The 27,721-nt window shown below is 35.3% G+C and overlaps 1 protein-coding gene and 1 non-coding gene across 34 annotated transcripts in view; one reads left to right on the top strand and one right to left on the bottom strand.

Annotated features, from left to right (window-relative positions):
* Slmap (sarcolemma associated protein) overlaps positions 1-27,721 on the top strand; it is a 147,266-nt gene that overhangs the window by 55,204 nt on the left and 64,341 nt on the right. For 18 of the 33 annotated variants that reach the window (XM_047530320.1, XM_047530322.1, XM_047530311.1 and 15 more), the window contains exons 3-4: positions 7,562-7,709; positions 23,377-23,449. In XM_047530320.1, the coding sequence (XP_047386276.1) occupies positions 7,562-7,709; positions 23,377-23,449 (221 nt within the window). Of the gene's footprint in view, positions 1-7,561; positions 7,716-23,376; positions 23,450-27,721 lie in introns of all 33 variants that reach the window. The other 15 variants (XM_047530316.1, XM_047530310.1, XM_047530309.1 and 12 more) reach the window with 1 other exon arrangement.
* On the bottom strand, positions 1,383-1,456 carry Trnat-cgu (transfer RNA threonine (anticodon CGU)). Its single transcript has one exon. It is a non-coding gene; the product is annotated as a tRNA-Thr (tRNA).

The following is a 27,721-nucleotide window of genomic DNA, read 5'->3' as shown; positions in this document are numbered from 1 at the left end:
TTATTTGACATCCATCTTGAAGAAACCACACATCCATAAAATCTGTATTCAGGGCAACCCTAAACTAAGAATAAATGAAAAGTATGAATTAAATGCCAAAATCCTGAGAAACTGATGAGAAATATAGTTAGGCATAATCAGTTGCTAAGATTATGAGCGAGGGTGGTAATTGGAATGAAAAGGCGAGGAGGAGAAGGAACAGGTATTACAGTACATTTATGCATTCTGGTAATCTCAGAAGATGAAGAGAGATAAGAAAAGGAAAAATAATTAAAGAAATAATTGTTGAAAAGAATTTTAAGGTTTTATCTTTTATATTTAAGTCTAGGATTCATTTTGAGTTAATTTTTTATATGTGGTATGAACTGGGGTCCAACTTATCTGTAATTTCTTTATCTTTAATATGGGGATAATTATTTTGCATGTGTCTACCTACTTGTCCCAGCACCATTTTTGAACTAGACTGTCCTTTCCTAATTGAATTGGCATGACATCTTTGTTGAAATTCACTTGGCTGTAGATGTATGTATTTATTTATTTCAGTTATCTTCCATTGGTGTACATGTCTATCCTTAAACCACCCTGTTTTGTTAGTGTAGATCTGCAATAAATTTTGGATTAAAAAAAATATGTCCTCCAATTTTTGTTATTTTTCAAGATTGTTTTGCATGCTCAAGGTCTATTGGAATTTTGTTAGAGATCATATTGAGAAGCGACTTGCGGAGGTGCACACCTCTAATCCTAGCTACTCAGGAGGCTGAGAGTGGAGGATCACAAGTTTGAACCCAGTCTCGGCAACATAGTGAGATCCTATCTCAGGAAAACAAAGCAAAAGAGATTGTGTTGAATCTGTAGATTGTTTTGGGTACTACTAACACCTTAACAATATTAAGTCTTTCAGTCCATAAACATGAGACATCTTTATTTAGGTTGTCTTTAATTTTTTTTAATAGTTTTCTGTGTTCTTAATTTACAGGTCTTTTATATCCTTGGTTAAATTTATTTATAGGTATTTGATTCTTTTAGATACTATTATAAATGGAAGTGCTTTCTTAATTTCATTTTTGGATTGTTCATTACTGGGCATTTAGGAACAACTGCTGAACTGTGGGTATAGCTCAATGATAGAGCACTTGCCTAGCATGTACAAGGTCTTGAGTTCGATCCCCAGCACCACAAAACAAACAAACAAAATCCTCAGTAATTTAAAAAAACAAGTGCTTTTCATGTGTTGATTATGTAAGCTGCAACTCTGTTGAATTTATTAGCTCTAATATTGTTCTTGTGGTTTCTGTGGGATTTTCTATATATAGGATCGTGTCATATTCGTGAATATATACATAGTTTACTTCTTCTTTTCCAATTTCTTTTTTTTTTTTTTTTTGAGGTGCTGGGGATTGAACCCAGGGCCTTGTGCTTACGAGGCAAGCACTCTACCAACTGAGCTATACCCCCAGCCCCCTTCTTTTCCAATTTTGATATCTTTTGTATCTTGCCTCTGGCTAGAACTTCCAGTACATTGTTAAATAACAGTGGTAAAATCAGACATCCTCATCTTGATCTTAAGGGGAAAGCTTTCACTCTTTTAGCATTGTGTAATAGGTTAACTGTGGTTTTTCATAAATGCTCTTTTTCATGATGAGCAAGTTCCCTTCTAATCCTAACTTTCTGAGTGTTTTATCATAAAAGAATATTACATTCTGTCAGATGCCTTTTCTGCATAAATTGAGATGATTGTGTGGGTTTTCTCTCTTTCTACTAATGTGGTGTATTACATTGGTAGGCTTTATTAAGTTGAAACACCTGGGATAAATCCCACTTTCCCAGCAGTGCCAGCCACTTTTCCAGCTTTGGTGCTTTCTAAAGGTGGAAAAACAAGGGCTAAAGATGTAGCTCGGTGGTAGAACATCTGCCTACTATCCGTGCAAGACCCTGGATTTGACCCAGCTCTGGGAAAATAAAAGGGTTACTGAGTTAGGTAAAACAAAGATAAGAAAGTTGTTCAGCCCTTCATGTCACCTCCAGACATCATTATTTGTGATTAAGGTCTGCTCTGCTCCTTCTGGAACCAGGTACCTAGGGTCTCACACTAGGAATGCATGCTGCTGTCTTCAAGACTTCTTTTGTGCTGGAGAGAGGGATGGGACAAGGGTAAGTCATGCCCAAAACCTTCCTACCATTTTTAAGTTGCCATTTTCTTGATTCAATATTTGCTTGTTTGCTGTAAGCCTTTGATGTTTTCCAGAGTTCTAACAAAGTGGATTCTGATGGTTTTCTTGATTTTTCAGTGTTTCTGTCTAGTCACAGGAACTTGGAGCTGCCTATACCATTTTGCTGATGATACTTCCTTTCATTTCTTTTTAATTTTAAAAAATTTCCTCCTTTTTTCCCCTTACATTCTCTTCTGACATTTTTTGTTATGTTTAGCCATGCTTATGTTCCTCCTACTTTGTGTTCATTTATGAAATGTTCTTTTCCTTTTATTTCTATTCCTTTTTTTGAGGGTTCTCACTAGAATTTTATAGTTATGATTGATACTGTTCTTTTGTTTCTTAAATTATTTCCTAATAGCTTTTAGCTTGTTTTGAAATGGGCTACAATTTTGATCTGTTCCAAGGTCTTTCAGTTTCTGTAAAGATGTTAATTTGCTGCTTATTCTCTTTTTTCTTAAAATAACTGTATGAGATGTGACCTTGATAACTTTTTCTTGCTCACTTTTATGTGAAATTGGTTTTCTGTACTTTAAAAGGGGGTCAAGCGGGGCTGGGGATATAGCTCAGTTGATAGAGTGCTTGCCTTGCAAGCACAAGGCCTTGGGTTCAAATCCCCAGCACCCCAAAAAAAAGGTGGGGGTCATGGGTCAGGATAACTTTTCTAATTCACAGAGCTCCCTCTTCGGTTGTTTTTATAAAATGTTCAAAAATATGGTGGCCTCCTTTTTCCTCCTTCACTTTTATCTGGACCTTTACTTTCTTCGTCTTCTGTTCCTGTCTGCTCAATTTTGGTTCTTCTTGACAGCTTTTCCTCATTGTATAGCCCTATCTTGGGAGCCAGTTTTGAGTTCCTTCAGGTTGTTTTTAAGATTCCATAGGACTGGGGATGTAGCTGAGTGGTAGAGCTTGGCTCACCATGTGTAAGTCCCTGGGTTCAGTCCCAGGCTCTGGAGGCAGGCAGAGGAGGAGTTATCTGACTCAAACTATTTCAACTTAACCTTTTTGGGCTTAACCTTGCACTAACTTGTTATTGATTGAGCTAGACCTTTTTGACTTTCAGCTTCTCCTCTCAGACTGGCCTCTGTACCATCCAGTGAATACCTAATACCTAGTTTGGTGTTCTTCTCAATTTCCTCAAATACCCCCATTGCCTCTGTGTGAGTCCTCCTGCATAGATACTGATACTGTGTAGCTCTGTGGTTCTTGGGAGTTTTCCCTGCTCACTTGTATTTTGGAATTTGTGTGTATACGTATGACCTACTCTTTTTGTAAATGTTGTCCTTGGGATATTGGTTTTATCTCAGATTGTTTTAGATGGTGATTAAAGGAGATTAAAAATCTGTTGCAGTCTGCCTTTACACAGAATCCATTTTGTGTTCATGTTTTGAAAACTCTTAGAGTTCATGGTGACCTGTGGCATTTGTACAGTGTTTGCTTGTGCTTTGTTCCAAAGTGTTAGCCCACCTGTTGGTGTTTGAATATTACACAGTCTATCAACATAGAAAAGGGTTAGAAAGAAGTGATATATTGTTATAACAGAGATGAAAAGTATTTGTAGATGATAGCTAAATTGAAACTAATGCAGAATGCATGTATGTTTGGTATCTACAGCAAAAACTTTCTCTGAAGACCAGAGAGCAAATTATGCAATCTGAGTAATGCTGTGTCGGTGTCATTGAAATTAATCAGCAAATGACTGAGGAAAAATGACTGTGGGACAGAGGGATTGCTTTTAATTATGGATCACCATCTGATTTGGGGGAACTTAAAGTTCATTCAGGGGAAAGCAAGAACTTAACTGAAGAATTAAAGACTGAAAACAATGGAAAGTACTGTTGAAATTTGGCTGCAAACCACAAAGGATTTTATAAAAAGTTTAGGGTTCCTTACACACCTGCTCAACATCAAAGTGGCTAGGCAAACACTAGAGCTATTAGGGCATTCCTTAGGCTGCTGGGAAAGAAAGATAGTTACGACTTCAACAGATTTAATTTTTTTTTTTTTTTTTTTTTAGTATGTTCAAAACTGATTTCTTTTAAGGGGAAGGAGGTGCCTTATAAAGGTTTCTTGGCAAATAGAACACTTCTGGTTTGAAAGTGACAAAAGACCAACTAACATACCTACATCCTGGTAATGTATTGTTAAGTGTAGTCCCTTTCCAGTCCCGTGTAAACAAGCTGACATCTTTATTCCTTTAAGAGCCTAAACTAATAATAAATAGAATAACTTCTGTACAGTTTAATTTAATATTAACATTGTTTTATAGAAGGTACAAAATCATTATTTTTAATATCATAAAAACTAAAGGCAGATATTTCTTTTTTTAAAAAAATTTTTAGTTGTAGATACACACAATACCTTTATTTTTACTTATTTATGTGGTGCTGAGGATCAAACCCAGTGCCTCATGCATGCGAGGCAAGTGCTATACCACTGAACTACAACCCCAGGCCCAAGGACAGAGATTTCTACAGGGAGCTAAACTTAATGCATCTAGCTGTACACAAATTCAGAGCATCAAGTACATAAGTGGAAGTTAGTGTGATTGAGAGGGATAAGGGAGAAAAAGAGTAGGAGTGATTTGAGTTTAGAGAAGGAACCAGAAGCCAGATCATGTAGGACTCTATAGGCTGGAGTGGTCAAAACTTTGGATTTTATTCTAAGGTATTTGGAAGTCATCAGGTTGAGAAGAGAGGAAGATTGAGCAAATAATGCTAATGATATGTTCAGGCTTGAATGGAGGCCCAGGTACTATGATGTGCTTTGGACAGTAATGGATGTCAGAATAAAAAGAACCTGGGTTAATACTGATTTATATTTTTTTTAAATTGAAAAGTTGTTGCTCTTTTGGAGTTACATAGGAGCAAAAAGCCTGTGTGTGTGTGTGTGTGTGTGTGTATGTGTGTGTGTGTGTATTTTTTCAACGAAGTTTTGCCAAGCAGTAGCGAACCATATTTTGTATACTTTATTCTGTTCCCTCTCATCTTTTTTAAAGCTAGTTGCAATCCTCTAAATTGATTTAACCCACTACTTGAAGTTTGAAGTTTAAATCTAGTGTAATCCCCTTATTTGACTTGTCCAGGCACACGTTACTGAAAATAACTAAACCAGAATCCTATAATTGCCACATTTCCCAAGAATATATTTATTAAAAAAAAAACAAAAAAACAAACAAACAAACAAACAAACAAAAACTCCATATACAGTAAGTGCCAGTGCAGAAAAAAAAAATGTGAGGATAATTGTTTCTACTTGAAAGTTTTGTACATGTTTATCTCCCTGGTGTGAAATGTTAAGGCCTGTAAATTTCAAATGGACTTGTAAAATATAAACACAATTTTCTTTACTATTGGCCTGTAATTAAATCTATAAAGCATAACCAAGTAACAGTTGGTCTAGTTGAATTATGAACAGAGATTAAGTCATTTATAGACATCCTGATAGCCTTTAAATTGTTAGGCAAGAATTAATAAAATGAAATGTCATTTTCACATTTTCTGCCAAATTACTTAGTCTTTGTTGTGTTTCATTTTGGAAGAGTATTTGTGGTAAGAGTGAAGGATAAATGAAATAATGAAGGTCAGTTTGAAGTAGTAGGGGAAGTGGTCCCTTTATTTCTGTTTTCTGAATCCTTGCTCATGTGTTCCCTAACTTTGTAACTTTTGGAAAGATATTTAACATGCCTATGACTCTCACTTTTCTTGTTTATAAATGAAAGTGCACATACATATATTTAAGGTTAAATTAGGGCCTAATGGCATAAAGTATATTTTAATATATATTAAGTTTCTTCTTTGCATCCTTTCTTGGGAAGGAACTTCAGTGAAAATAGTGTTGCTAGAATAAGTAGGACTGTAGAGTGTTGAAAAATACCAAAAGAAAGGTGGTACATCTCTTCTTTGTTGGTCGTTCTTTTCCTAAAAAGTTGTGTATTCCCAGGTTTTGTTAATTTCTTTTAGATTTGCTAGGTGATAGGATTCCTGTCCTTCCTGCTATCTCCCCTCCCACTTTACTGGGGATTGAACACAGGGCACTTTACCTCTGAACTATATCCTCAAACCTTTTTATTTTTTTATTTTGAGACATAGTCTAAGTTACTCAGGCTGGCCTCAAACTTGAAATTCTCTTGCCTCAGGCTCACCAGTAGTTGGAATCACAGGTTTCACCACTGTGCATGGCTTACTCCTTCCCTTTTTCTTTTTTTTTTTTTTTTTTAAGTTTTTTTTTAGATGTTGTTGGACCTTTATTTTATTATTTATATGTGGTGCTAAGAATCAAACCCAGTACCTCATACATGCTAGGCAAGTGCTGTATCACTGAGCCACAACCCCAGCTCTCCTCCTTCCCTTTTTAAAAAAGGGAAGATTACCCAAGTGATGAAGGGCAAGTTTGGGAGGCCAGGAAGTAGAACTTTCATAGATGATTCCAGTATTTTCTTTCTAGTGTTCAAATCTGCTTTATCACAAAGAATTTTATGAGGCTGCACCAGTCTTGATAGCAAGGTATGTTAGCTAATTGATAGCTATTAATTATAGGTGTTACCAAAAACCAGTTGCCCTTGCCTGTGCAGTAAATTCTGCTTCTTTTGATTCAGTCCAGGTATCCTAGGAAAAAGATTGCAAAGTCAGGTTGCAATGGAAAGATAGAATTTTGTCTAGCTGACCTTGTTTTTTTTTTCTCCTCCTATTGTAAATAACACATTTTTAAAAGTGTACAGTTTGGTGAGTTTTCATATATTTACAGAGTTTTGCAGCCTTCACCGCTCCTTTTAGATAATTTTCTTCACTTTGCCAAAAATCCTTTTACCCATGAGTACCAAATCTCCCTGCCACCATTATTCCTTGCAATCACTAGTGTACTTTTTATCTTTATGAATATACATATTCTGGATGTTTCATACACTTGGACTAATAAATGGTCATCTGTGATTGACTTCTTTTATTTCCATAATGTTTTCAGGGTTCAGACACGTCATAGTATATATCAGTACTTCATTCCTTTGTAATGCCAAGTGGTAATCTATTATATGGATATACCACATTTAACCATTCTTTAGTTGGTGAGCATTGACTTGTTTCTACTTTTTTGGCTCTTATGAATAATGCTTCTATGAGCATTCCTGTACAAATTTTTGTGAAGACGTGTTCTCATTTCTGTTGGATAAATACCTAGGAGTGGAATGGTTGGGTCATGGACATTTTTTGTGGTAACACCATTTTGTGTAGCTGAAATGAGTTTGAATCGATGAGGAGAAATCCACTTGAAGCAGTTGGTAAAGTTGGGAGTGCTTTTTTTTTAAAGTAGGTTTGGAATTATTACTATTAATATTCGACTTTTTTTTTTTCCAGTTTTATCTCCAAGACACTAAAAGTAGTAATGGTACCTTTATAAATAGCCAGAGATTGAGTCGAGGCTCTGAAGAAAGTCCACCATGTGAAATTCTTTCTGGTGACATTATCCAGTTTGGGGTAGACGTGACGGAGAACACACGGAAAGGTACGGGTATGGATCGATTTTTCCTGTTATTTATCTCTTTAAGATTGTTTATTTTGTTTCTTTTTGAAGCCACCACGTTGTTTTCCGAGGTGCTGGGGATTCGAACCCGGGTCCATGTGTGTTTCTTTGTTTTGTCAGTGTTAACAAAATTCTACATTCTTTTACATGCTTATAAAAGCTCTTTAAAAACAGCATTATATCTACACAGTAAAAAGTCAAATCTCCTTCCCTGTTGCTTTTCTAAAATTTTAAATTCTGAAATGTTAATTAGTAATTTATATTCTTTTTTTTTTTTTTTTTTTTTTTGCAGTGCTGGGGATTGAACTCAGGGCCTTGTGCTTGCAAGGCAAACACTCTACCAACTGAGCTATATCCCCAGCCCAGTAATTTATATTCTTAATCACATTATGAAAACAGAATATTATGTGTCAGTTAGAAAGCAGTAACAGCATACCCAACTAAGACAACTGAAACCATGAGGTATTTATTATTAATTTATTGAGACTTAATGAAAAGTCTGGAGGCAGATAGGTCCCTCATTTGTTCAGTTGACTCATTGATATCAGGGTTTTGGGATCTTATGTCCTTCTGTACTGCTGTTCTTAACATCTTGGTTTCTCATTCTTTTTCTTTATCTCATGGTCAAAGGGTGATGTCTACAGCCCCAGTTATCATTTTCCTCATGATATTATCCCAAGCAAAAAGCATGAGGTGGGGACAAATTCCCTTCTTCTATGACTCTGTGTTGAAAGAACAATATTTCACAGAAATATTTTTCCTTATGTCCCACTGACCACAGTTAAGGTCACATATATAAATACCCATAGCTACAAAGATGCCTGGGAAGTTGTTTACCCGACAAAGGAGAGCAAGGAAATCCATGACTTACATAAATGAGTTTTGATTTATCTTCTCAGGTTGCCTGGTGTTGTTGTCCCTCCCCCATCCTCACCCTTAATCAGTTTTGTTAGCAAGAAAAAGAAGAGGAAAAGGCTGTTTACGGCAGGCAGTTAATAGTACCTATCACAACTATAAAGAAAAAATTTCATGTCTTAGAATCTTTGAAACTAGAAGACTAGAAGTTCTCTAGCTAAATAAATGTAGATTGGTCTTTGTTTTCATAATTCTGAAGCTTCATGAAGTTGTATGGCTGAATCATAAAACTAAATGGATAGAAACCAAAAGTGTGCAGTTCTACTGTATTATTTTAATATGAAAAATGGAACAATATGGCAAGTTTCTCCTTTCTGAACAACTGATCTGGTAATGTACTAAATCTTTAGATTCTGACATTTTGCACAGTAGGAGTAGGACTGGTTGTTGGTGGTGTTAGTGATGAACATGCAGATGTTAGTGTGTGTGCATTCACATCCATATTTCTGTATATACTTTCACTGGTGTTACAATAGTAGTAGTGTTTTTACTGGGTTTTGTTTGTCTCCTCAGGAAGTTAGTTTTTGATATTTGAGTTTATGCAGGATCAGTCTTAGAGAATTTTCATTTACAGTTACAAAACATAAAATAAAGATTTAATTTTGGTACAAAATATTAACTACTCCCTACTAAGAGAACTTATGTATGACCACACCAGGAACAGCTGCATTGGATAGTACTGTATCTGGTGTGACTATAATACACCTCTGGTACCAAGTCATTCAACAAATGGTAAAGAGCCCAGCTGTGAGTAACCCACAAAGAAGTGAAGAATTTGATTACACTGCCTTTTTCTTCAAGGAACGTCTGTCACCTTAGCTTATATTTCCCAAAGAGACTTATTAGGTGTTAATTGATGAAAGAATGAAGTAATCCCAGATTGTGGAACCAATCTAGATGCCCCTCAGTTGATGAATGGATAAAGAAACTGTGGTATATATATATATACCATGGAATATTACTCAGCCATAAAGAGTAATAAAATGACGGCATTCACAGGCAAATGGATGCAGTTGGAGAATATCATGGTGAGTGAGATAAGCCAATCTCAAAAAACCAAAGGACGAATGATCTCACTGATAAGCGGATGATGACACATATAGGGGGTGGGAAGGGGGCAAGAATGGAGGAAGGAGGGACTCTATAGAGGGATAAAAGGGGTGGGAGGGGTGGGGGGGAGAAAAAAAATAACAGAATGAATCAAAAACTATTACCCTAGCTAAATGTATGATTACACAAATGGTATGCCTCTACTTCATGTACAGAGAAACAAGATGTATCCTATTTGTTTACAATAAAAATGAATTAAAAAAATAAAGAATGAAGTAATCAAATACATTTAGGCAATGTTTACTTAACCTAAAGTAAGCAGAGCATTTAATATGCTAACATATGTGCAGATTTTTAGAGGTGTGACCTTATAGAATGCAGCTCTTTCCAAACTCCTTTCTATTCTTCTTTCCTACTTATGTCTGTTTAGAAAATGCTATAGAAAAGCCAAGGACAACCCTGAGATTTAGGGTTACTATTAGTGTAATGTTATTTTGGCAACATTAGATTCTTGCAGGCTTCTTGGAAAACTTTATTTATTTACTTATTTATTTATTGTGGTTCTGGGGACTCAAACTCAGGGCTTCTCATATACTAGCAAAGGGTCTACTACTGACCCCTAGCCTGTGTCAGCTTTAAGGAAATTAAGAAAGAAAGATCTGTTCATTGAAAATGTTGAAGGTTTTTTTATACTTACTGGTTTAAAAAAATCAACATGTTATTCAGAGGATTGTGGGATACAGGTATGTCACAATTGAGTATTAATCTGTTTATGGCAGAAAAAAGTGTAGATTTTTCTATACTATATAGTACTATGATTAATTTTATACGACTTAAAGCATTCTCCTGAACTATATAATACTACTGGATCCCGAGATCAATTAAGAAATCAAAAGGAGCGTTTTAAACTTTATAGAAAGCAATAAAGACTTTTATTTCATAACATAGAAATCCTTTAGTCAGATAAAATTTATAATCTTAAATTCCTTCAGTCTTAAAGAAAGACAAAATAATTAGGGAATTTGGCACTTAGAGGAAATTGAAAAAAATTAAAAAGCTTTGAAGAATAAATAATAAAACAGAAATAATTGACACAAACAGAAAACTCTAGAAGAAATAAATCCAATTGCTGGTTCTTTTAAAACAAACAAACAAACAAACAAAGTAGGTAATTCATAAACCTTAACACCTTGGTTAAATTCAAATACCAGCAAAAATATGCAAGGTAAGGAATGAGAAAGGAGAAATAAACCCAGCTACAAGATATAGTAAAAGAATTATAAGAGAATATTATATGTCTACCTATAGCAAAGAAAAATAAAACCTAGAATACACCAATGTTATCCTAGTAAAATTATCCCAAGTGTAAAACCTATATAAATCAATTTGTTTGAAAGAGACTGAAAGCTATTAATGATTCACCATTGAAAAGACATCAGAGAGATTCACAGTTCAATTTATTCTTATTTATAAAAACATAAATTCAATATTGTATAAGTAATCTCAAACATAAAGGTGAAAAGCTCTCAAAATCCTTTAAAGAAGTTAGCATATCATTAATGCCAAAATCTAATTAAGATATAGCACAAAAAAGAAAACCATAAGTAATTTCACTTGTGGTAATAGATGAAAATTTTAATGAAGGTACTAGTCAATTAAATGCAGAAATAAAATTAGAATAAATAACAAAGTCGTTTATTCTAAGAATGCAGTAATTCAGTGTTAGAATATCTGTCAACATAATCTGCTTAACTAAAGCTGGAAAACCATTTAACCATATAACCAGTATTTGTATAACTGAATAACCCATAGATGTTGAAAAGGCATTTTGTTAAATTCATTGGTTATATAAATTAATAGGATGAAGAGAAGACTAATAAAAATCCAAAGTAAAATAGGATAAAAAATCTTTAAAAATATATGCACTAAATTTATATGTATCAATGAAGATCTCAGAGTAACTCAAGCAAATTACAGGTTGTATGTGGTAAATGTATAAATGATGCAGAACAATACTGTGTAGTTCTTTGAATACGTTTATAGTAAGAATGAAAAATTATATGTATGGGTGATTTAAAAAAATGGGGACTCAGGATATAGTTTAGTTGAAGAGCTCTTGTTGAAGAGCTCTTGTCTAGCATGTGCAAGTTTGTGTGGTTTTTGGAAAGAATTTTTTTTGGTATCAGTGTGTATAGTACTAAAAACAATGTAAGTATAATTTTTAAATTGTCCATTGTATATCACTTAAAAGAATAAATTAGAATTATATTAATTGCAGAGATTTCTATAAGATATTATTAAATAAGGGAAGAATAAATTGTTTTTAATTTTATTTTTAGGGTCTCACCAATTCCTATAAACAGCATATATATGAATGTATTTGCATATGATTGTAATATGAACATAGCATGTAAGAATGCATACTAGGTCATTAATGTGCATATTCTAGAATGACTAATGTGAGTAGAAGGGAGGTGTGGAGGAGATAGCCACAATAAAAGGGGAGAGACTAACAATTACAATAAAAAATCTTAGTATGTGTAATACTTATGTATTTATTCAAGATAATTTGTGTGTGTGTAAAATAAATTTCAGATAATATGTTCAATATGTAAGTATTATATATGTATGTATATCAGAATTTTGTTTAAAAGGTGATATAACCTCTTGAACATATCAGTTCATATTAGTGTCTTTTCCAAAACAATCTAGTCTTGATGTTTAACTTTCCATCCATTGTGGCTACAGGGAGAAGAGTCACTGGTCAGACATGTACATATAATCTACCCTATAGATATAAAATATCATTGTAAACAAATAGGCTTACATTCTAATAGATTTGGGGAAAGAAGGAGAGAAAGCTGTGAATTAGTCACCCAAATACTGTTCCAAACCACAAATTGCTCAGGTAGACTTTGAGTTTTATGGCTCACACACCATTACAGTGCCCTTTGTTGCAAATTTTGGACCAGTTTGTTCTATAAACCTCACATATAACTCTAATCAGCTCATCATCCTAGGTCCATTTCACAGATATTTGTTTCTCAATTAAAGTCTTATGAGCAAAAGGTAAGAGCAAGGTCATTGATATCTTATTTTGGCTTTGCTCCAACTACACAGAATTACATTTACTTCCCAGAATAGACCTGACCTTTTTTGACCTTCAAGTATTTGCACTTGCTTTTTCCTATGCCTAGAAACCTTTCTTAATCTCACAAGGATAGATGAGGTGCCCCCCCATGCCCCTGTTATACCCCATACTCTTCCCTTGTAAGTATTTGCCTCCCTTACTAAACTGGAAGATGTGCAAGAACAGCTAATTTATCTCCCTTCCTTGCAGAATCTCCACACTGAGCCTGGCACATATTTCTTGAATAAATTTCAAAATGTCCCATGAATTTTCATCTACCATTTTACTGAAGTTCTTTCTACCATTTTATCTTAACCAAGATTTTGACAGTCTTCTTCCTAATCCTCAGAGGCTAAACGTGAGGACAGGGTATCCGCAATCTTTTTATCACTCACAGCCTTTTTTATTCTGCCATCTTTCCTTAACCAGCATAAACTTTAATTTCTTCATCCCAAAAAATGAAAATCATGATCTTATTATCTATCTTACTGGGTTGTGGTACAGTGTTTAATTTTCACATTGTGACACAGCGTTCAATTTGAACATTTAAAGTGTGTATTGTAAAGTGCTCAGCTCAGGACCCAATACTGATTTTACTCAAGCCCTTGCAAATCATTTGTATAGTTATTGTTTGTCATTAAATTTGCACCTCTTTCTTAGTCACTTCAACTCTAGGGTTCTCTGTCTGTCCTTTGGAACCCATCATTGACTTGTTCAAAGGTATTCTTAATTTTCAGGTTCCAGCTGCTAGGGGAAATTACAAAACTAATGGAGCACAGACTGCACTAAATTTACCATGTTGGCTAAGGGAACTTTTCTGTTTGGTTTTTTTGATTGTTTGTACTGGGAATTGAACCCAGATGCACTTAATCACTGAGCCACATCCCCAGCCCTTTTTATGTATTTTACTTAGAGACAGGGTCTCATTAAGTTACTTAGGGCCTTGCTAAGTTTCTGAGGCTGGCTTTGAACTCATGATCATCCTACCTCAGCCTCCTGAGCTGGTAGGATTAGAGGTGTGCACCACCATACCTAGCCCAAGGGAAACTTTTCTGGTGGCATGAATTCTCATTCTGCTAACAGCAGAACTTTGTAGAACTTTGTACAACTGCAGATGCCTGGACTCCATCCTTGTGTCCTAAGGAGGAACACTGCCCAGGGTGGAACCTGTGATTCTGTTGTCCAGTTGGTTTTAAGAATCTTGCTCAAATAGATTTCTTTTTTTTTTTGGCGGTACTGGGGATTGAACTCAGGGCCTTGTGCTTGCAAGGCAAGCACTCTACCAGCTGAGCTATCTCCCCAGCCCTCAAATAGATTCTTAACATCGACTGTTTTGAATGCTTTCCCCTGTCCTCAAGTCCTAATTTCCCTCATTACCTTGTCTGCTGTGAAACCTTTCTTGGTGGCTCAGAACCTGTACTCCCGATGTCTACTTACTGTTTTCTCTTGAATGTCCTCCTATTGTCGTATAGTAACTTTGTACAAAACTTAATTTCCTCTTCAAACCAGAGTATTCTACTGACTTCCCAATGTCTTTTATTATTCCTTCATTCGCCCACTCTAGCTCAAACTCTTGGCATCTTTTCTGAATCCTGTCTTACTTACCTCTAACAGCCTTGTTATCTCAATCATTTCCCTCCTTTCCCTACAACTTCCGTTTTTTTCTGTTGCCACCCCAGAGTGTTACAGGGTCTTCCCACTTCTGGCCACCATACTCTGCCCACCTGGTCTAGGATATTCTTCTTTCACAACTTTATTTATGTCTTCTTTCCTGCTTTGAGAAGCTATGCCACAAATAAAGTCTGAAACGCTTACTTGTACACTTGAGGCCCTTAAAAATGTACTCATTTCAATCTTTTGATTTTTTTTTTCCCATCACTCCCCTTAAATATGCTAAGCAGGGTTATTTAGAAGATGGTATGCGGAAAAGATTCTTTTAAATCTTAGCACTGCCTTTAATCAAAGGTCTGATCTCAGGGAAATTACCTTGGCCTCTTTTTCCCTAGTCACCTCATCTATAAAACAGCATAAAAATAACTATTGACATGGTTCATTATAAGTCATTAACACGTATGTTTTCTTTGAGGGTTGGCACTAGAGGACCTTGAAATGTAGTTTCTTTTTTAGATGTTGATAGATCTTTATTTTATTCATTTTTTTACATGTGGCATTGAGAATTGAACCCAGTGCCTCACACATGCTAGGCAAGCACTCTACCACTGAGCCACAACCCTAGCCTGAAATGTAGTTTCTTTACATCCTATCTCCAGTTTCTTCCAACTACTCTCCTTACATGTATACTCTCCCACTTCTTTTTCTTTGTTCAGGGCATTTTCTCTGCCTTTCCTTCCATTTCCAGCTTTTGAATTTTATTCTATTTTAATTTTTTTCCTTTTTTACTCTTTCTTTGCCCTTGCCCATTCCAAATGCCCATGGTAGTTGGTACTTCTTATAACCTATATGGTCCTCCCTCATCACCTGCTTTCATTTTATATTAGGCATTATTAGTTTATTCTTACTATATTGAAATCTCCACACAGTCAGGGATCTAGCTGTCATAATCATCTTGGTTTTTACCATTATTCCCAGAATATTGCTTTGTAGCCAGCAGACTCTTAGTGGTTTTTTTTTGTTTTTGTTTTTGTTTTTGTTTTTTCCATTTCTTGGTAAACCAAAGTTTTACTCCCAGAGTTTAGTTTCAAAGGTTAAATTGGACTGTTTATCAGCAGGTCAAGTAAATCCCTCAGTGAATACTTATTGAGTAAATAGGTGAAACCAGAGATACACTACTCCCCATGGACAAAAAATAGATCAACGCACAATACCACTCTATGGTATCCTCAGAGAAATAAAGTAGTAAACGAATCCCTATATTTAGAGAAAGGACTCCTTCTCCCAACTGGATAGAACCAAAATTCTTTGGAGAAATAGTTGACTCTGAGTCTAGAAGGTTTTTCATATCATAAAGCAATGAAGCCATCTAAGAATCCTGGACTCATCAAAAGGGCTTCTAGAAATTATCACAAGTGAGTCCCTGCTTGTCAAAGATGGATAATTGGAGCATCAAACAATAATAACAGCAGTGATTTGAAATATATCAAATATGTTCAAATCAAGGTGCTTGCAATGGTACTAAAAAGGAAAATAAAAGGGTTTTATTACCTTTGGAAAAACTTAGGAAAACACTTTATCATTCTGAAAACAGGTAAATAAAGAGAAAGGATAAAGCAGTTAGCCTCCTTTCCTATAAGAAGTATACCTGAGGCTTCTGGGTTTGTAACTCAGTGGTGGGTTGCTTGCCTAGCGTGCATGAGGCCCTGGGTTATATCCCCAGCACTAGTAAAAGAAAAATAAGAATTTTACCTGAGGTAAACAAGTAGTTGAAGAAGGAAAACCTTCTGATAGCTGCACTACACCTCATAAGTGAAGACAGAATGAGAGAAAAAAAATCTATGACTTAGAAGCTCTATACAGCAAAAAAAAAAGTCATGATTGAAAGTTTTAACTATTTATCTTATAGTCTAAAGGCAGTTTATGCAAATAATTCCCCAGTCTAGAAATGTTTATGCCTCTGATACAGGTCTTGATTTTTTTTTTAAATGTTCCTCAGGTTTTTATGGTCTTATTCATCATCCTTCCTATTGCTACCTATCATTTTAAGAAATCTTTCAAACTATTCCTAAGTATAAAGTAGTATTGGCCTTCTTACTCCATATAGGATTGAAGATAGGGCCAGACTACAACATAACCTCTGAGTTTCTGTATTCCATGGAGTCCAGGGATTCTTAACAGTTTTAAACTTACCAAAGTGAACATGAGTCATCAAAATGGTGTTTGTGTAAAGAGGCAGTAAAAAAAGCTGGGTGTATACACAAAGTAAATATGTTAACTCACGAGCAAAATTGGTGGTATGTATAATAAAATAACATAGGGGAAAAAACAGACAAGTGGCAGTTAGCACTTGTATTATTCTGATATTTAATAGCCTCATAACTATAATAGGCAAGTACAGATTGTGCATCCAGAGACCTTGTTTTCTCAGTTCAGACACACTGTTTTTCATGTTTTTAACATTTCTGAAATCTGCATATGTCTTATAACTACACATGTATATTTAATATGGCACTGTTCTAGTGGCCCTTTACCCTCTTGGGAAGCTATTTAAATACTTTGCTGTTGAAAATCAAAAAGATAGCTAACATTTCTATGTGTCTGTAGATCTAGTTGACATGAGATCTTTTCAAAGGCAGAATTGGATAGACTAGGTTGTCAGCTTAGCCAAACATGGTCTTTCTTTTAACTGCCTCTGACACGGCAGCATTCCTGTTCTGCCCAGCCAGTATTAGCCCTTGGTTTACCTCATAGATTTATGCATCAGTCTATTTGCTGAACTTCAGGGTGATCTATCTGAGCAACAGAATTCCTGATGTAATATATCATTTATCAGTTCTGGCACTATAGTTTTATTTGTAACTAGTTCCTGTATTAAAAAAATTGCAATAACCATTTAAATATATTGATAAAATGTAGTTTTTATTGGATCTTCATCTTATATTGTACTCATATATATATTGTAAGCTATTTATAGTAAATCTCTGGTGAAACCATAAAGCTGGGATAAATCCATCCCTTCCCTGTCTTCTGTCAGGGAGAGGAAGAGGCTAGTAGTTCTTATAAATGATGATAAGCCCTATGGTCCTCAAAGTAAGAAACATCTTTATCCCTAAGTAATGGGAACTATAAGCATTAATATGTTCTTTGACATAGTAAGCATTTATTAAATATCTACTTTGTACCAAATGACTCTGCTAAGGACAAAGGTTTAAAAAGTGAAAAGCAGCAAATCTTTGCTGCCTTCAAAGAGTTGAATCTAATTGGTGAGATGGCAGATGTATAAATGATAAATATTTACAATGCAGTGTGCTTAAGTGTTACAAAAAGCAAATATAGGAGACTGGGTCTTCGGTGAAAGAATTAGAAAGTGTGAGCCTTGAGAATAAGTAATATTTGGTCATTTAGGCAAGGGAACAAAGGACATCACTGTCAGGAGGGATAGTTTGTCTAAAAGCCATGGGGTTATGAAAGTAAAGTATGTGGAGAGTGCAGGCAGCTTTGCTTTACTACAGGACGTCTATGATAGCAGGATAGAGGATGAAGCCAGAAAGGAAGGAGTGATACAGCTCATGACTGTGGTTGCTGTCTTAGGCAGGTGGGCATACACCTGTAATCCCAGCTAGTCAGGAGGATGAGGCAGGAGGACTCAAGTTCAAGATCAGCATCAGCACCTTAGCTAGGCCCTGCCTCAAAATAAAATATAAAGGGCTGGGGATATAGCTCTGTGGTAGAGCACCTCTCGGTTCAGTTCCCAGTGCTACAAAGGAAAGAAAAAGTGCTCCAAAGTCTGTGGTCTCCTTTTTCAAGTGGTATTGTTTTAAAAAACAGAAGACTGAGGCAGGAGGATAGCAAGTTCAGGCCAGCCTGAGCAACTTTGCAAGACTCTATTTCAAAATAAAAAATACATAGGTTTGAGAATATAGCTTAGTGGTAGAGTACCCTAAGTTTAATCCTCCGTAGTGAAAAAAATAAATAAATGTATGAAAAAGGAAAAGACTGTCCAATAGATTATTTGGGGAGCCAGGTACCAGGGATTGAACTCCCAGGGACCCTTGACCACTGAGCTACATCCCCAGCCCTATTTTATATTTTTTATTTTAGAGACATGGTCTCACTGAGTTGCTTAGTGCCTCACTTTTTACTGAGGCTGGTATTGAACTCAAGATCCTCCTGCCTCAGCCTCCCCAGTGGCTGGGAGATGATTTTTGATCTGTGTTTAGCATTTGTTGTATAATCAGTTAATGAAGATCAATATTGAATAAACTGCACTGAATTCCTTAAGTTGAAGGTACATTTCTAGATGGTAGTCATATTACTTCATGTTTGTAATATTGTCTTGATGTTGTCATCCAATAAGTTATCCTCAAATGCATTAGCTCTGTTCTTTTTTTTTTCTTTTTTTAATTGTAAACAAATGGGATACATGTTGTTTCTCTGTTTGTACATGGCGTAAAGGCATACCATTTTTGTAATCATAAATTTACATAGGGTAATGTTGTTTGATTCATTCTGTTATTTTTTCCCTTCCCTCCCACCCCTCCCACCCCTCTTTTCCCTCTATAGAGTCCTTCCTTCCTCCATTCTTGCCCCTCTCCCTAACCCTAACTCTAACCCTAACACTAACCCCTCCCACCCCCCATTATGTGTCGTCATCATCCACTTATTAGCGATATCATTCGTCCTTTGGTTTTTTGAGATTGACTTATCTCACTTAGCATGATATTCTCCAATTTCATCCATTTGCCTGCAAATGCCATAATTTTATCATTCTTTATGGCTGAGTAATATTCCATTGTATGTATCTACCACAGTTTCTTTATCCATTCATCAATTGAAGGACATCTAGGTTGGTTCCACAATCTGGCTATTGTGAACTGAGCAGCTATGAACATTGATGTGGCTGTATCTCTGTAATATGCTGATTTTCAGTCCTTTGGGTATAGGCCAAGGAGTGGGATAGCTGGGTCAAATGGTGGTTCCATTCCAAGTTTTCTAAGGAGTCTCCACACTGCTAGTTTGCAGCCCCACCAGCAATGTATGAGTGTACCTTTCTCCCCACATCCTCGCCAACACCTGTTGTTGCTTGTGTTCTTGATAATTGCCATTCTAATTGGGGTGAGATGGAATCTTAGGGTGGTTTTGATTTGCATTTCTCTTATTACTAGAGATGTTGAACATTTTTCCATATGTTTGTTGATTGCTTGTAGATCTTCTGTGAAGTGTCTATTCATTTCCTTAGCCCATTTGTCGATTGGATTATTTGCATTCTTGGTGTAGAGTTTTTTGAGTTCTTTATAGATTCTGGAGATTAGTGCTCTGTCTGAAATATGATTGGCAAAGATTTTCTCCCACTCTGTAGGCTCTTTGTTTGCATTGCTGATAGTTTCCTTTGCTGAGAGAAAGCTTTTTAGTTTGAATCTATCCCAGTTATTGATTCTTGCTTTTATTTCTTGTGCTGTGGGAGTTCTGTTGAGGAAGTCTGGTCCTAAGCCGACATGTTGAAACTCTGGACCTACTTTTTCTTCTATAAGATGCAAGGTCTCTGGTCTGATTCCAAGGTCCTTAATCGATTTTGAGTTTAGTTTCGTGCATGGTGAGAGATATGGGTTTAGTTTCATTCTGTTGCATATGGATTTCCAATTCTCCCAGCACCATTTGTTGAAGAGGCTATCTTTTCTCCATTGCATATTTTTGGCCCCTTTGTCTAGTATGAGAAAATTGTATTTATTTGGGTTTGTGTCCGTGTCCTCTATTCTGTACCATGGATCCACCTTTCTATTTTGGTACCAATACCATGCCGTTTTTGTTACTATTGCTTTGTAGTAGAGTTGAAGATCTGGTATTGCGATACCCCCTGCTTCACTCTTTCTGCCAAGGATTGCTTTAGCTATTGTGGTTTTTTATTCTTCCAGATGAATTTCATAATTTCTTGCTCTATTTCTGTAAGGTACATCATTGGGATTTTAATTGGAATTGCCTTGAATCTGTATAGCACTTTTGGTAGTATGGCCATTTTGACAATATTAATTCTTCCTATCCAAGAACATGGGAGATCTTTCCATCTTCTAAGGTTTTCTTGAATTTCTTTCTTTAGTGTTCTGTAGTTCTCATTGTAGAGGTCTTTCACCTCTTTTGTGAGATTGATTCCCAAGTATTTTATTTTTTTCGATGCTATTGTGAATGGGGTAGTTTTCCTAATTTTCCTTTCTGAAGATTCATCACTTATGTATAAAAATGCCTTAGATTTATGTGCATTGATCTTATATCCCGCTACCTTACTGAATTCACTTTATGAGATCTAAAAGTTTTCTGGTGGAATTTCCTGGTTCCTCTAAGTATATAATCATATCATCAGCAAATAGGGATAGTTTGAGTTCTTCTTTTCCTATTTGTATCCCTTTAATTTCTTTGGTCTGTCTAATTGCTCTGGCTAGAGTTTCAAGGACGATATTGAAAAGGAGTGGTGAAAGAGGGCATCCCTGCCTTGTTCCAGTTTTTAGGGGGAATGCTTTCAATTTTTCACCATTTAGAATGATATTAGCCATGGGCTTAGCGTAGATGGCCTTTACAATGTTAAGGAATATTCCCACTATCCCTATTTTTTCTAGTGTTTTGAGCATGAAGGGATGCTGTATTTTATAAAATGCTTTTTCTGCATCTATTGAAATAATCATGTGATTCTTGACTTTAAGTCTATTGATATGGTGAATGACATTTATTGATTTCCTGATGTTGAACCAACCTTGCATTCCTGGGATGAAACCCACTTGATCATGGTGCACTATCTTTTTAATATGTTTTTGTATGCGATTTGCTAAAATTTTGTTGAGAATTTTTGCGTCGATGTTCATTAAGGATATTGGTCTGAAATTTTCTTTCCTCGATGTGTCTCTGTCTGGTTTAGGTATCAGGGTAATATTGGCTTCATAGAATGAGTTTGGGAGGGTTCCCTCCTCTTCTATTTTATGGAATACTTTGAGAAGTATTGGAATGAGCTCTTCTTTAAAGGTTTTGTAGAACTCGGCTGAGAACCCATCTGGTCCTGGACTTTTCTTTGTTGGTAGGCTTTTGATGACTTCTTCTATTTCATTACTTGAAATTGATCTATTTAAATTGTGTATGTCCTCCTCGTTCAGTTTAGGCAATTTATATGTCTCTAGAAACCTGTTGATGTCTTCGAAATTTTCTATTTTGTTGGAGTATAGATTTTCAAAATAACTTCTAATTATGTTTTGTATTTCAGTCGTGTCTGTTGTGATATTTCCTTGTTCATTCCGAATTTTAGTGATTTGGGTTTTCTCTCGTCTTCTCTTTGTTAGTGTGGCTAAAGGTTTATCAATTTTGTTTATTTTTTCGAAGAACCAACTATTTATTTTGTCAATTTTTTGTATTGTTTCTTTTGTTTCAATTTTGTTGATTTCAGTGTTTGTTTATTTTTTAATTGTAATTCTAGATGGACAAGCCTACCTGATTCTGTTTATTTTTATGTGGTGTTAAGGATCGAATCCAGGGCCTTACACATGTTAGGCAAGAGCTCTGCCACTGAGCTACAGCCCAGCCCCAGCTCTGTTCTTTAAAATCAGTTATATTGAAGTATAATTTATTTACACATCAATTTTATGTATACAATTCAGTGAAGTTTGGCAAATGTATACAGTCAACATAACTGTCACTCCTCTATTTATGTAGTATATTTTTACCAGCCCACATTAGTTTTTAACCAGAGTCTGATGAACTAGATAATTAATTAGACCCTGGAAAGTGCAGTATCTGGGGAATAGGAAAATTTTTAAAAAAATAGTCTTTAAATTAAAAAAACATTTTTTCCCCTATAAAATCTACATGCAAAGAAGCTCTGTACAAGTGCTGTTGGGGTGGGTTTATATTTCGAAGTCTTCAGTAGGAAAAGGAGAAATTAAAAAACAATGATGTGAAGTTGCCCACAGAATGGTATGATGTTATAAAAAGATGCTGGAGGTAGAGGAAGAAACAACTATCAAGAAAACAAAACAATTGGTCTTGGTGGTGCACACCTGTAATCTCAGTGATTTGGGAGACTGGAGCCAGGAGGACTATAAGTTGGAATCCAACTTGGCAATTTAGGGAAACCTGTCTCAAAATAAAAAGAACTGGAGATGTAACTCCATGGTAGAATACCTTTGAGTTCAATCCCCAGTACCACACCAAAAAATAAATAAGTAAAATTTTTAAACTGAACTGAAAAACCTCCTCTGTGAGTTTAGCAAGCACCTCTTATATGTTTACTCCCATAGAATTGTGGCAGTACTTTCACGTGTCCGAGGTCATGTAATCAGCCAAACCAAGTGAATCTGACAGGATTGGCTACCTGCTTGCATAAGAAATAGGGGAATGAAAGAGAAATTCTTTTTTCATCCGTTACCTATTTCTTATGTGGACAGCTGAACCTGGCCAGCTGGAATCCAGGCAGGTTCCCTTGCCTTGACTGCCGGTAACAGTCTTGGTTTTCTTGCCCATAAAATGAAGGATAAAATGGCGTGTTCTTAACTATATTGTGTAGAATTTTAGCATTGTGTGAGGTGTGGTCAAGGACAGGAGAATTAGGAATAAAGATTATGTTTTAAAGGAGAGTAAAACCAAGTTTGATGTTGGTAGATGGGGCAAAAGTGTCTTTTCCCTCTTGAGTTGCATTTACATATATTCATCTGACCATTTATTTATTTATGGAATTGGAAGATAGGATACTTTTTGTAATAATTCTATCTGTAATTCTTCCTTAAAATTGTGGTTCATTATGGACAGGGATATTTCTCCTGGGTAATAAATATTGTCATTAAATCTCCAGATTTATTTTTCCCAGAAGTTATTGCTTTTAAGAATAAAATATACATTTAGATATGAGAGGTACAAAGTTTTATATTTTTAAACAATTATTTCATGTTATTTGTTTGTTTCAACCAGTTACCCATGGGTGTATTGTTTCCACAATAAAACTTTTTCTACCAGATGGTATGGAAGCCCGGCTCCGCTCAGAGTGAGTATAATTTAGTGCTGTGAAGTTTTTGGATTAATTACTTTGGATAATAATATTAGATGATGATATAATGCTAATACTTCAGGATTATTGTATAATTTTGTAAATATCATCATTACAAAATTGACATAATGCTTTTTGAAGTATACTTGCTTTTTCCATTACTTGCAATTCGAGTAAATAATAATGTATGAGGCAAAGGTTATTTTGTTTCCAAATGTAACTTTACAGTTTATATGCGGAAGGATAATTAGTTACTTTTCACAATGTTTAGAATGTGTTAGTTTTTGGTGAATGATAACATCTTCCTTTGATTTTCATTTAAGAAAAAGCTTCTTAAACTGTGATTGCCTCTGAAGTTAACAGCAGTGTCATCATCTTATAGGATCTTGATGATGATAATATAGTTAGTAGCTTATTTTGCTGGGAGTTTTTAGAAGTTTTTTCCCAGTGTTATATTTCTGTCTTCTCTAAAGCAACGTAAAGGTTCCTCATAAAATGTAAATTTTAAAATGTAAATATAAGTTCACTTTGATCTTGTGCTTTTCAGATTAACATTATGCAGTGTTGAAGGAAATTAAGCAATATTTAAACTTAAAATTTTTTTAATTGGGGAAAAACCTTGAATATGGTAGAAGCTTTTTTCTATGCTCAATATTTTCTGTCCATGGAAGACTGTTTCTGGCCAGCCGTTTCTGTTTCTGAGGTGGTACATGCTTATAATCCCAGCAGTTTGGGAAACTGAGACAGGGGAATCACAAATTCAAGGACAATCTGGGCAATTTAGCAAGATCCTGTCTCAAAAAAAAAAAGGGGTGGGTGGGATGGGGATAAATATCAGTGATAAAGTGCCCCTGGGTTCAATCCAGTGCCCCTGTCCCCTGCAAAAACTGTTTCTATCATAACCTATTTTTTTATTAGCAGTTTGGTTTGGGTTACATCACAATGCCTAGAGTTTAAGAATATTGAGTTGGGAAAATGAAGCAGAGGCCTTCCCATTATTGTGATAGTCTGTGCTTTCTTTCATTAGTATCACATTCTTTTTTTTTTTTTTTTTTTTTTTTTTTTTTGGGTGCTGGGGATCGAACCCAGGGCCTTGTGCTTGCAAGGCAAGCGCTCTACCGACTGAGCTATCTCCCCAGTCCCAGTATCACATTCTTTGTGCATCAGTAGAAGCTACCTTTTTTTTTTTAAGATAGTTGAAACAAAACAAAAAAAAATTGTAAGCATTTTTACTTTAAAGCATTATTTCCTATTTTAAATTAATGGATTAAAATTACAGTGCATTTTAGGAAATTTAATGTAACAGCTTTTATTATGGGTCCAGAGTTTTGGTTTTAGAAATAGTCAACAAATGATATATGGCTTTTTAAAGAATTTGATATTTGTATTTGATAAAGACATTTTTCTTTCATAGAGTTGAAAACTTTGGGCAGATGCATAAGGAGTTAATCTTTTCTCAGGATCCAGCTAATAGAGCATATGAAGTTTTTTCAAAGTCTGATTTCATGACTTGTGTCCCTATCCTTTTTGTTTCCCCAGACCTTTTAACCTCCGTCCCTGTCTTCTCATTGTTTGACTTTCCTTATGTTTTAAATATTAGCACCATTCAAAATTTTGCTATAAATTTCATTTTATATAATTGGACTGACTTTCTGAAGAAAATGAATTTTTTAAAATAATTTATTTATTTTGATTCATTGTAAACAAATGGGGTACAACTTGTTTCTCTGGTTGTGCATGAAGTAGAGTCATACCATTTGTGTAATCATACATGTACATAGGGTAATGATGTTTGTCTCATTCTGTTATTTTTTCCTTCCCCCCACCCCTCTTTTTCCTCTATTCAATCCATCCTTCCTCCATTCTTGCCTACATCCCCATTATGTATCATTATCCGCTTATCAGAGAGATCATTTGTCCTTTGGTTTTTTGGGATTGACTTATCTCACTTAGCATGATATTCTCCAACTTCATCCATTTGCAGAAAATGAGTTTTGAATAGACAATTCTCTAGAGCTGGGAGAAGAATGGAATAGTCTTTAGAAGTGGATAGTCTAGTTCAAAGCCTGACATGACTTGTTTTGTGATTTAGTTGGGCCTCATTTTTCTCATTTGATACGTGAAGATGATAATAGTGCCTACGGAGCAAGAATTAGGGGGATTATGAGGATTGTGTACTTTTAAAAAGCTTAGTGTATTACCTGGCATATAATAAATCCACAATAAACATTACCTGTTTCTGTTATTATAATCTAATTTTTTGTTAGCAATACATATGGTTTGAGGTATACTAGAATGCCTAAAGTTTAAGTCCACTGTGTAAATACCATTTAGTGCTTTTAAGGTCTTCATTAGGTGATTCTCAGAAGGCTAACTTTTTTCTTTCTTCATTTTTGTTATATTACACAAATAATTTTCAAATGATAAGAGATGGAGAAGTGCTGGGCCAGTGGCACCAGCATTGTTATCCCAGCAACTCAGGAAGCTGAGGCAGGAGGATCTCAAGTTCAAAGCCAGCCTCAGCCACTTATCAAGACCCTAAGCATCTTAGTGGAACCCTGTCTCAGAAAATAAATGAATAAACAAAAGCCTGTGGATGTAGCTCAGTGATAAAGTATGACAGGGTTCAACCCCAGTACAAAAAAGAAATGAGAAAGAAAGGAAGAGAAATAACTTATGATCCCATTATCCAAACATTAAATAACAGTTTTCATTTTCTACATTCCCTTTTTCTACTTTTTGTATGCATGTAGATTTTTAAAGAACTCCAAGTACACCATATCCAAGGTAGTTAAGATACAAATATCATTTATCGAATGTGTGTTGGATGTTTAACCTTTTTTTTTTGTTTGTTTGTGATGCTAGGATTTTCTAGCCTTTCATTTGTTAACCAGATATTCATGGGAACAGAAGAATTTGAACTTGGGTCACTGGGAAAACTGATTTTAAAAATTCTTGTTAATATTTTTTGCTTCCATTTAGACATTATTAAGTGGTTTTCTATATGCACATATCTGAAGAGAAAAGGATATATATATATATTCAAAATTATTATCTCTGGATACTGGCATGATAATTTTTTTTCTTCATGATTTCACATATTTTCATAATATGTATCACTTATATAATCAAGAAAAATACATGTGTTTGAAATGCCTGTTGTAGTTTTATAGAGTGAAAGTAAAAAACTTAAATTTTACATAACTTTTTTAAACCTTCACTAGGCACCAGCTTTGTTAGATCCTGTGGGGATGCACAGGTGAATTGATAATAGTTCCTGAGACGCAGGTGTGTAATCAAAGAAGTATGGTAAAGGAGTATGTATGTTCAGCAAAGTCTATATAGGATATCATGGGTACTCAGAAGGGAGGTGGATGCTGGTACTTAATATTCTATTTTATAAATCATGCCATATCAGTTTCTTAGTTTGTTACACATGATTAGCCAGAGGAATCAGAACTTTTCCTAGTCAGGTTTTAAGCTGGCTCTTACTCTGGAGTGGCTTCTAAGATGTGGAGTGATTAGCAACCAGTAGGTGGGTGGCAGCCTTGCTCTGTGTCCCATTACCCACTCTCATCTCACATACAGTATGTTATTAAGCATTGTAAAACAGGGAGTGGTCATAATGATTGATTGCTGCTGTATATTAGGCACTGTTATAAGTTCTTTATTTATGTTAACACATTTAATACTCAAAATAACCATATGGGATTGGTTTTATAATTACCTCCATTTTATGGACAAGGAAGCTAAGACCTATCTTGATAGGCAATGTGCCTTTCAGCTAGTAAGTAGACCCAGAATTTGAACCTATATAGTACAGTTTCGGAGCCTACATGTTTACCTGGTACTATATTACCTGTCAATAATTTTTTATCAGGCCAAAAATGAAACTAGTACCAATTAATGCCATGTTTTTATTTATTTTTCCATTTTGTGTGTATGTGGGGTGGGGTGGAGGGTAGTACCTGGGGATTGAATCCAGGGGCATTTTACCACTAAGTTATATTCCCAGTCTTTTTTTGGGGGGGTGGGGGGTGGGGGGCTGGGGACAGGGTTTCGCTAAGTTGCTGAAGCTGACCTCAAGCTTGCAATTGTCTTACCTTAGCCTTCAGAGTCACTGGGTTTACAGGCATGTACCATTGTGTCTGACTTAATGCTTTGTTTTAAAATAATATTCTGCGTTCCATTTCTTACATACATGTAAGTGGCTAGGCAGAGAATAGTGCTACTGTTATGATCATTTATAGTTGTTCTTTACTGGAACAA

The sequence above is a fragment of the Sciurus carolinensis genome, chromosome 17 (genome assembly GCF_902686445.1).
Source record: "Sciurus carolinensis chromosome 17, mSciCar1.2, whole genome shotgun sequence".
Taxonomy (NCBI): Eukaryota; Metazoa; Chordata; class Mammalia; order Rodentia; family Sciuridae; genus Sciurus; species Sciurus carolinensis.
This window is presented reverse-complemented; position numbering and strand designations above follow the sequence as displayed.